A 12068-nucleotide genomic window follows, 5' to 3' on the forward strand; every position below is an offset into this window, starting at 1 on the left:
CGAGTGAGTGTGCACGAGTGAGTGTGAGTGAGAGTGTGTGTATGAGCGAGTGAGTGTGAGTGAGAGTGAGTGTGCACGAGTGAGTGTGAGTGAGAGTGTGTGTATGAGCGAGTGAGTGTGAGTGAGAGTGAGTGTGCACGAGTGAGTGTGAGTGAGAGTGTGTGTATGAGCGAGTGAGTGTGAGTGAGAGTGAGTGTGCACGAGTGAGTGTGAGTGAGAGTGTGTGTATGAGCGAGTGAGTGTGAGTGAGAGTGTGTGTGTGAGCGAGTGAGTGTGAGTGAGAGTGTGTGTGTGAGCGAGTGAGTGTGTGAGCGAGTGAGTGTGAGCGAGTGAGTGTGTGTGTACGAGCGAGTGAGTGTGAGTGAGTGTGAGTGTGAGCGAGTGAGTGTGAGTGTGTGTGTGTATGAGCGAGTGAGTGTGAGCGAGTGAGTGCGAGTGTGTGTGTGTGAGCGAGTGAGTGTGAGCGAGTGAGTGTGAGTGAGAGTGAGTGTGCACGAGTGAGTGTGAGTGAGAGTGTGTGTATGAGCGAGTGAGTGTGAGCGAGTGAGTGTGAGCGAGTGAGTGTGAGTGTGTGTGAGCGAGTGAGTGTGTGTGAGTGTGAGCGAGTGAGTGTGTGTGTGCACGAGTGAGTGTGAGCGAGTGTGAGCGAGTGAGAGTGAGAGTGTACCTCTCTTGAGAAAGGCCCACGAGGCTGTTCCCATCGACGCTGAGCAGCTGATCCCCAGCAGCCAAACGCCCGTCCTGCACAAGCACAAAGACAAAGATCACCCGTATAGCCTCCACTGAATGCCGGGGCAAGTGCCGTTAGCGAGCAGCGCCTATGAAGGCCGGCACGGCGCAACGAGTGGGTGGGGGTGGCCAACATCGCGCCCGACCGCCTTTGTCTCCGCAGTGGCGACGTTTACACATCGCACCAGGTACTCGTTTGAGGCCGAGTCGACCTAGGGGGAGGCCCAGGACCGGTTCAGACAATCGTCCGGGGATCGAACTCGAACTGACCTGATCAGCAGCGCCGCCTTTGACCACCGACTTCACGTAGATTCCCAGCTTGTCCAAACCGGCACCCTGCGGGGTAAGAGAGAGGGGGGGGGGGGGGCGACATCGCGAGCGGGTTAAGTGCTGTTAGCGAGCACCTATTGAGGGCCGATACTACCAGCAGGGTAATTGGAGAATGCAGCACGACAACAAAGGTCCCCCGTGTAGCCTTCAGAGGCCGTCGGGGCAAGTGCTCGTTAGCAAACAGCACCTATTAATATTCGTAGGTTTCTTTCGGTGAAGTCACGTAGGTTAAAAAAATTAAAATTAAACGTCGTGATTGTTATTTTATTTTAATTTTACTTTTATTCATTAAAAAAAAAAATTTACCCACGTGACTTTACCGAAAAAACCTAAGAATATGAATCCTTGCAGTCACGAAAGCTTCAAATCTAGAATTAGCAACTATTAAGGCAGGGAAACTGGGACTTGCACCCCGTGTAGCCTACAAAGGCTGTCGAATCCACGCCTCCTATATACCAGGCGAGGTAGTCAACATCTCGCCCGCGACACCGCCGGCAGGAAAAGGGGCATCCACTCGGGCGAACTGTATTTGGCCTTCTCTTCCACGTCGACCGGGTTCTGTTTTAGCGCAACGTGGTCTGCCGATCGTAGAGCAAAACTGCCCGGGGTGGGACCCTTTTAAAGCGCTGCCGCTGGGAGTGCGACAGAGGTGGCGGTGGTGGGTGGGTGGATGGTGAGGGTGGGTGGTGGGTGGGTGGTGGGGGTGGGTGGTGGGGGTGGGTGGTGAGGGTGGGTGGGTGGGTGGTGAGGGTGGATGGGTGGTGGGGGTGGGTGGGTGGTGGGGGGGGATCTTCTTTCACATTAATTTTTATTGGCGGCAGCGTGCGAGGCCCCGTTACATCACCATGTTGTGACGCACGTACGCACACACACACGCACACACACGCACACACACACACACGCACACGCACACACACACACGCACACACACACACACACGCACACACACACACACGCACACACACACACACGCACACACACACACACGCACACACACACACACGCACACACACACACACGCACACACACACACACACACACACGCACACACACGCACACACACACACACGCACACACACACACACACACGCACACACACACACACACACGCACACACACACACACGCACACACACGCACACACGCACACACACGCACACGCACACACACGCACACACACACACACGCACACGCACACACACGCACACACGCGTACACACACACACACGCACACACACACACGCACACACACACACACACGCACACACACACACACACGCACACACACACACACGCACACACACACGCACACACGCGTACACAAAGACAGAGATCCCCCTTATAGCCTGAACAGACTGTTGGGGCAAGTGCTGTTAGCGAGCACCTATGAAGGCCAGCATGGCACACGAGGAAGTGGGTGGCCAACACCACGCCCGGCCGCCTTTGTCTCCCTAGTAGCAATGCTTACACTCCGCACCAGGTACTCATTTGAGGCCGTGTCGACCTAGGAGAGGCCCAGAACGGTTCAGAAAACCATCACCGGTGTTGACCGTGAACGGGAATCGAACCCGGGTCGCCGGGTTCGTAGCGCGGCGCGCTAACAGCAACACTCCCGTTCCCCGTGTAAACGCACACATACGTACAACACACACCGTCAACATAGGCCAAACCATGAAAAATAAGAATGGGCGTTCATCCTTTCTGCAATAAAACAGGGGATGTTAAGATGTTCAAACACCAAATCGATTCCTTTTGCGAGGAATCAAGTCTGCATTGACCACACACGGCACCTGCGGTTTGCATGCAAGCAAAACATTCTCTGATAATGTGTGCATTGTCTTTTAAGCAGCGGGGAGATATAGAGAGATGGGGAAACAGGCTCGCGCTGCCCCCCAAACCATATTGGGGGGGGGGGGGGTGATAAGGGCAACGCGAAACACGGCTGGCACAAAGAAAAAAAAAAGTTATATTTAAAAAAACTTTTTTTTTTAAACACGCTTTCATGAAATGTACTAGTAATGTAAGAACTCCACGACTCCAGGAAGTGGCCCCGAAGCTTGCCACAACGTAATTACAGCCAACGTCAGATTACCGTGGACAATTAGACCCAAGTCGAAATATAACATATCAAAAAGAACGTTAGAAAATATATATTTTTTATGATAGAATATATATTGTCATCAGTATGACATGAGTATACCAAGTTTGCAGTCGATATCCACATTGGGAAGTGGGTAAAAATTGAGTTACAAGATTTGAGGATACAACAACGACAACAACAACAGACAGAGCGAGTTAAATGAAAGCGTGTAAAATAGGTTAGTTTAAGTTTAACACTCCAGTTGAAACAACGGCACACTTTTCTTAAATCTCCACTACCCACCACCACCACCTCCTCCTCTGTCCTCCAAACAGCGTCAATAAGTTCACCACAGTTAGTCGGAGATCAGAATCAGAATATTTATTTATACTGCAGGTGGTGACCTAAACGGGCATTTTTTGGTATTTTAAAATCCTTTATATTAAGTTCGCTTGCTTGCTTACGACCGTGCAAATCTTTCGGTCGTTTTTTAACCCACTTCCCGTGATCCAATCGAGCTGACATATTGCACACAGACTCGTTGTGCGTGACAATGCATTTTCGTGAAAAAAAATTTCCCAAATTTTACACTGTTTAGGGAAATTTTTTAAAAATATTTAATTACCAATTGTTTAATGCTGCCAGACAATCATCTGACCCATAGGTGGCAGCCATCTCAAGCCAGAGGACGAGAGGACTCTAGCCGCCCCGATGCCACGCATATAAAGGATTTATAGTGAAAAACTTTGTTTTTACGGGTTTACTTGTTACCCCTCCGGCTCCAGTCGAATCTGCAGCGGCTGTACTACCCCCCCTTGTGTCCTCTCTCGAGCCCCCGTTTCCCGGTGAGGGGATTTTAAAAAAAACCAGCTGGCTCTATTAAATCTTGACTTAAACCTTTCGTGACTGCAAGGAATTCGTATTCTTTGGGTCTTTCGGTGAAGTCACGTAGAACAAAATTTTCGTTACAAAAAACTACGACGTTTCGATCGCAACACAAGCAAGCGTCATCAGGAGGAAACAATAAGGGATGACGATTGCTTGTGTTGCGATCAAAACGTCGTAATTTTTTTTAAGTGTTCTACGCGACTTTACCGAAAGACCCAAACAAAATAGCTGCTCCGTTGTTTCAACTCGCAGTGGCCGGAGATGGGAGTCGAACCGGTAAACCCTCCGGGTTGCGAGGTCGTTGCGTTACCAAAAAAACCCCGTTACGGCGCCCCTTCTATAAACAGATCACCGCCGTGTGAATTTGTCGCTCGTAAAATAATGCTAGCCTACACACACACACAAGATGTTACGAACGTAAATTTAAAAAAAATTGGGTCTCCGAATTAAAGACGGCTTCCGCCCTCTATAAAACGTTGAAAGGTTAAAGCTACAAACTGTCAGGGTCGCCGCACCGTAAATACGCCACCACGCTGCGTTTGAGCTGGGGACCGGCGGAGGTCGTGATTTAAAGGGCGTTGATCTCGGGTGTGGGCAAGCAGAGGGGCTGACCATACTTCACCACGCTGGTCAGCGTGGGTTGGTGTAGCAAGCACATTTTATCTCGTACTTGACTGGCAGTACAGCTACTCGGGTCTACAGCATGAGAATAAAAACCATTACTACAATTATCATAATTGTTTATAATTATTCTAATAGTACCGGAGTGGCAGCCCAACAATGGAGTGTACCAGGGGACATCCACCGAGGAGACGGAGCGATGAAATCAGCAGGTGCCGGATCGATTGCTGCGTTGCAGGATCGTTGGGGTGGCGGTGGTCTGGGAGGCCCTCATCCAGCAGTGGATTGACCAACAATGAACGAATTTACAAGCGGTAGATCACCCACCCCCCCCACCAACCCTACCACCCATCCATCTATTTCTCTACCCATCCACGTCTCCACCACCCATCCACGTCTCCACCACCCATCCATGCCCCCACACCACCCATCCACCCACCGTTAAACATGAAAAATTGAGGTGCTGGGGCAATGGTGATCGCACTGCGCTATGAAACCAGTGACCCCACTTTGCTTCCCGGCCACCTCTCACGGCGTCGGTGAGTGATGTCGCAGCCACCGGTCCCTCACTCCCCTACCCTTCACCAACTACACACTGACCAGCGTGGTGAAGTATGGCCACCCCCCCCCCGCCCCGTGACCGCCAGGGCGACGGGTGACCTTCACACGCAAGTTTGACACAAGCATTGTAACTGCACAGCAATTCTCTCGTTCAACGCGCGAGCAGTAGGTGACATCCCTGTCAACCCCTTTGTATTGACAGGTGTGCTACTATACACTACACTACTATACGCTGCACTACACATTACACTACACTACACATTACACTACACTACTATACACTACACATTACACTACACTACTATACACTACACATTACACTACACTACTATACGCTACACTAGACATTACACTACACTACTATACACTACACTACACATTACACTACACTACACATTACACTACACTACTATACGCTACACATTACACTACACTACTATACACTCCACTACACATTACACTACACTACACATTACACTACACTACTATACGCTACACTAGACATTACACTACACTACTATACACTACACTACACATTACACTACACTACACATTACACTACACTACTATACGCTACACATTACACTACACTACACATTACACTACTATATGCTACACTACTACATACCTGTCAACCCCCTAACAGAACCCCCCTTATTACAGACCAATTCAGACCTTATTGGTCACCCCGTGGCCCTGATAAAAATCTCAACGTTCATCCAACAAAGTCCCATCACGAGGGAGAAACACAAACGAATAAGACAAAACATTTCCTTACCCGCATTGCAACGGCTGTACGCCGTATGGACCTGCAAACTCAATTTCCCTGCACAAAAATTACAGGTTAAACCGTTTGGGTTGACAGCTATGAGATGATGCGTTCCTGAAAAGTGCCGCGTTGGGCGAAAATAATTCCCCCGCCGCCCAAATAACGTTACGGACGAGGAAATTTGGCGAGTTACGATGAACGCACACCACAGTGAGATGGCGGGACTGATGGTAATGCCACCAACGTGTTACTGTGTCATTCCGCGTACCGTATCCCTGTACCGTATCCCTGTACCGTATCCCTGTACCGTATCCCTGTACCGAATCCCTGTACCGAATCCCTGTACCGAATCCCTGTACCGAATCCCTGTACCGTATCCCTGTACCGAATCCCTGTACCGTATCCCTGTACCGTATCCCTGTACCGTATCCCTGTACCGAATCCCTGTACCGAATCCCTGTACCGAATCCCTGTACCGAATCCCTGTACCGAATCCCTGTACCGAATCCCTGTACCGAATCCCTGTACCGAATCCCTGTACCGTATCCCTGTACCGTATCCCTGTACCGAATCCCTGTACCGAATCCCTGTACCGAATCCCTGTACCGTTCAGCAGCGCAGCTCAAAAAAGTAGGTCGTCGTTATATAACGCGGTGCGTTCCCACGTTACATTAGGGGTGCCACGTTGCCGAGATGTTAACTACCTCGCCTGGTGTACGGGAGGTCGCGGATTCAATCCTGACCGTGACGCGTGTACACATCTGGAGTTTGCGTGCGTCTCTCGCTCTCTCTCCCCGTGGTCGAGTGGATTTTTTTTTCCGGGTCCTCCGTTCTTTCCCTCCACGTTTTGGAATCGACGTCACGCGTTTAAGGGTTTTTGGCTTCCGCGATGAATTTCCACACGACGACGATAAACCACTACTACTATATTCTTGGTTCTTTCGGTAAATTTTTATTATTTTATTGTTTCCCTTCTACGTGACTTTACCGAAAGAACCAAGAATATGAATCCCTGCAGTCAAGAAAGCTTTAAAATCAAAGCCACTACACTACTTTGCCGAGCTATCATTTGCGATAGCCGGTTGGTCGCCTCTGAAATGAAGAGCCGAGTGAGTGAGTGGACCTTTTCTACACCTGGTGGAATAAAAATAATAGTTAATAGTTATTTTTGGAGCTTTTGACCGCGAGTGCCGAAGGTCAATGTTGGTCACGAGGTTTTGTTCGGGCAGGCGAGAGGGGGGGGGGAGTGCAACTCCGGTGGGCGATGGGGAGTGGTGGCGCTCTGCTGCACGGCATAAAAGATCTTCCTTCGAGAAAATAGATCAGAATCAGAATTCTCCCTTTCTGGCAATTGTGTTCAGATGTTCAAACATCAAATAACACTGGTCAACAACAAAAAAAAAATATTCTGGCCTGGACTTTTGCAGCTGTTCTAGGCTAATTTCAGGGTGCTGATTCCAAATCTGATCTCAGATTTGCTCTATCGCATCTCATTTTATGCTATCGGCATACCCCATTTTCATTGATTTTACCCGAAATTAACTCTGTCACTTATGATTGCAAGTTGTTGCGAGTCAGCGACTGCTTTAGTGTTAAAATACGGTTGCTGTATTTTTAGGAGAGTGCGTTTATAATATCATTTTATATAGATATCCACATTTATTTAATATTTTTCTTCTGCAGTTTTAATTGAAAATGCAATATTTGATATCTCAAAAACCTGATGTGATAGACAAAAACTGATGACAGATTTGGAATCAATACCTCTAAAAAGATTACCTTACAACCGTTGGAATACCTTATGCCAGAAAAAGTGTGTTGACCAGTGTTATTTACGTTTTTCAAGGCATCAAGTCCTGCACTAAGCTACATATACGTGTGCCCAAAACATGGCCTTGTGAAAGGTATCTTATTTGGCGTTTGAACGTCTTGACACAGCACCTGTTTATGTTGCCAGAAGGGGGTAAAAAACTATTCTTATTTTTTATCGTTTTAGATGCTGGGGAAAACGACCCCACAGCAGCATCGGAATCTTTGTTTAGACTACAGGAGGAGGAATCCGATAAGCTACTAAGCTCTTAGTAGCTCGGGGGGGGGGGGCATGGGAATCAGCTACTTGACAACAGCAAACGACAACAGACAGATAGTAGTGCAAATTTAGATAAGCTGGTAAGCAAGTCACTAAATGTTAATAAACAATAAATACATTTATCAAGATTGGGTAAGGCAGCAGAAACAACAACAACAGAGTCCCAGACCACAGCAATATAACACCACACAGCAGTAGGTCCGTCAAAACGACGTCACATTAACACTGAAGTATCGATACCACGCAGAGCAATGATCAAAGTTACACATCACACGGCCTCAAGCGGGGGATCGGTGTCGGGTACAGCTGCCACATTTGCCAACGTAATTTTCAAACCCTGATCATTACCACCCGTGTATTTTCCGCCTGAGGACGATCGCTTGTGTTGCGATCGAAACGTTGTGATGTATTATTTTTACTTTTTTTATTTTTATACCTACGTCAGAGGTCGCAACCGGGTACCCGATACCCGTACCCTACCCGATACCCGGCTACCCGTACCTGGCCGGGTACGGGTACGGGTAGGCCGTGAGTCACTGGTGAGTCACCGTTTGTCACTCATTTCGGGTAGGGTACGGGTACGGGTAGGGAACGGGTACCCGTACCCGACCGGGTACGACCGGGTACAGGTACCCGTTTGCGACCCTGGTGCGGCCGGGTACGGGTAAGGAATCAAAACCCGTTTGCGACCTCTGACCTACGTCACTTAACCGAAAGAACCAAAGAGTATAAAGAATGGATGGTTACATTTTAAATGTGCAATTTAACCGAGGGACTACTGCGTGCTGCCTTGGTGCGGAGTGCTGCTGTTGTTGTTGCTTTGCTGCCTTGCCCCAAGCTTGCATTTGCTGTTGACAAATGGGCAGAAATTGTATGGGCAATTCTGGCTGTCGCCTTATGATGCTGGTTATTCATCAACGGCGAAACGTCACGGCTACTCCAATTGCAAACGTCGTTGTGGGTGGGTTTACTCTCCAACACGCAACCGGTTAGCGCTGAAGCAGTCACTAACTGGCACGTTTGGTCTCCGTGACAAACCTTACTACTACTAAATTGGCTGTCGGGGCAGTGGCGAGTTTAACGACACATTTATATTAACACCGTCCAACCCAGAAACCCTCGATTGTGGATATTGGTCGCGAAAGCCTACGCGTGAAACAGACATGTGCGCGCTTGCGCAATTTGTGATTTTACCCCTCTATTTAATTCAATTCATTTCTTTTTAGTGGCTTGCTTTCTTACATTTCCCACACTTTGCCCTCCTATCGTGTGTGTGTGCATGTGCAATGTTTGCTGCTGTAACGTCCTTACCCCGCGCCCCGACTGGACGTATGAGCTTAACAGCTAATCGGTTTCTTCCCACAGTATAAATAACAGATTCTGATTCTGACGTTCGTATTGTGGGTCACAATGGACGCCCAGGGAGGGAGATGAGAGAGACGACGCATTGGGGCATGGCCTCCACTGTGCGTGGCTCTCTTTTTTCTCTCGCCAAACAATCATTTTTTTTTGTCGTCCCCGATGAAAAATGCTACTGAACGAGTCGACCCACACCCCCCCACCCCCGCCACAAAGTCGCTGTGACCACACCCCGGCCATGTGAAAGCAACAGGAAGAAACCCGCAGCCCCTGTGCACTGATGACACACACATCGCAAGCGAGCGAGTGTTATTCGCCACATTTTACGTTTTTAAATCCTTTATATTAAGTTCGCTTGCTTGCTTAGGACCGTGCAAATCTTTCGGTCGTTTTTTAACCCACTTCCCGTGATCCAATCGAGCTGACATTTTCCACACAGACTCGTTGTGCGTGACAATTAATGTTCGTGAAATTTTTTTTCAAAAAATTTACACTTTTTAGGACAAAAATATTATATTTAATTACTAATTGCTTAATGGTGCAATGCAATCATCTAACCCATAGGTGGCAGCCATCTCAAGCCAGAGGACGAGAGGACTCTAGCCGCCACGCATATAAAGGATTTATAGTGAAAAACTTTGTATTTACGGGTTATACTTATTTTTCTTCTTCGTCAACACGATTAGGCACGCACGTTATCTGGGGCGTTTCGTCACTCCGCTCTTTCAAATGTCCTGCGCGAGACCGAGATCTCACAGGTGGCGTTGGTGTGAAGGAGACGTCCACGGATCGAAAAATTTAACCCGTAAAAACAAAGTTCTTCACTATAAATCCTTTATATGCGTGGTGGCTAGAGTCCTCTCGTCCTCTGGCTTGAGATGGCTGCCACCTATGGGTCAGATGATTGCCTGCCACCATTAAGCAATTGGTAATTACATATAATTTATTTTTGCCTATAAAGTGTAAAATTTTGGGAAAATTTTTTCACGAAAATACATTGTCACGCACAACGAGTCTGTGTGCAAAATGTCAGCTCGATTGGATCACGGGAAGTGGGTTAAAAGACGACCGAAAGATTTGCACGGTCGTAAGCGCGCAAAAGCAAGCAAGCAAGCACGTGAACTTAATATAAAGGATTTAAAAATAAGTCAACATCTCGGTGGGCTTTGGCCTGGTTAGGATGGGGATGGTTTCGTTTTATTTGTACGTTTTTGGGCAATTCCGTTTGCCGTTCCTGCACCTCGCACCACCTATCTTGTTTTTGACATTGTTTGGTTGTTGCGACGTTCCCACCCCGTGCCCCTTACCGGTCGTCTGCGAAAAAGAGCTTCATAGCTCATCGGATTCCTCCTCCAGTGTAAATAAACATTCCGATTCTGACCGTCGAGGAAAGCTAAAGACAGAATGGAAGCCACCCAGGGGGGGATGAATGCGTGCCGGCGAGGGCGGATACGTCCCCAGCGGAGATGGAGCGATGAAATCGGGCCGTGTCGCGGGTGCACGCAACACACGGCGAGCCCACGAGGGATCGTGACGGCTTGGGGCGGAGGGGGGAATCTTCCATTCAGCAGCAGCAGCAGTGGATAGATCCCGGCTCACGATGGTAACGCCCACGGCCTCCTAAAGCTTTGCCCGTCGCAAGCGACGCTCACTTCGCTGCATTGAAATACTTCAGGGGGGTTACGACACGCACATTGGAAAGCATCGCAGAATCCAAGGGGGCGCCACGGTGGCTAGGAGATGTTAACTACCTCGCCTGGTGTACAGGAGGTCGTGGGTTCGATCCCGACCCTGACGCCTGCTGCTGTATATTTGGAGTTTGCGTGTCTCTCTCTCTCTCATCATCATCACGGTGGCTAGGAGATGTTAACTACCTCGCCTGGTGTACAGGAGGTCGTGGGTTCGATCCCGACCCTGACGCCTGCTGCTGTATATTTGGAGTTTGCGTGTCTCTCTCTCATCATCATCACGGTGGCTAGGAGATGTTAACTACCTCGCCTGGGATACAGGCGATCGTTAATGTCTCTCTCCCCATAGTCCCGTGGATTGTTCTTGGGGTTCTCGGTTTTTCTCCACCACATTTAGAATCAACATCGCGCATTTAGAGTATTTGGCTGCTGTAAAATTCTACACGATGATGATGATGTTGAAAAGCCACTTCGTTGAGCTATCATTTGTGATAGCTCAGTGGGCCCTACCTGGTAAAATAAAGTAAATAGTTCGGTAAAGTTTAGTTTAGCATGAGCGTGATCTTACTTCATCCGAGGAGCAAACATTTAATAACAATATCACAGCGGAGACAGGCAGAAGGATGAACGCGTACAACGTTCCCACACCTCCGATTAGCACGGTTTGGCTACATGCGGTGCGAAAAAAGTTCAACATATTCTTGGTTCTTTCAGTAAAGTCATGTAGAAGGGAAATAATAAAATATTAAAAATATAAAACAATCAAATTCTCACGACGTTTCAACTGTAACACAAGCAATCATCATCATCACCTGATGCAATCATCATCATCATCATCACCTGATGATGATTGCTTGTGTTACAGTCGAAACGCCGTGAGAATTTTATTGTTTGATATTTTTAACATTTTATTATTTCCCTTCTACGTGGTGACTTTACCTAAAGAACCAAGAAT

General features: G+C 48.2%; 1 protein-coding gene across 1 annotated transcript in view; it reads right to left on the bottom strand.

The window, feature by feature from the left end:
* LOC144735742 (afadin-like) overlaps window positions 1-12068 on the bottom strand; it is a 209275-nt gene that overhangs the window by 47701 nt on the left and 149506 nt on the right. The window contains 2 exon segments of the mRNA XM_078618239.1: window positions 668-741; window positions 1000-1065. Coding sequence (XP_078474365.1) covers window positions 668-741; window positions 1000-1065 — 140 coding nt within the window.

The sequence above is a fragment of the Lampetra planeri genome, chromosome 57 (genome assembly GCF_965212315.1).
Source record: "Lampetra planeri chromosome 57, kcLamPlan1.2.h2, whole genome shotgun sequence".
NCBI lineage: Eukaryota > Metazoa > Chordata > Hyperoartia > Petromyzontiformes > Petromyzontidae > Lampetra > Lampetra planeri.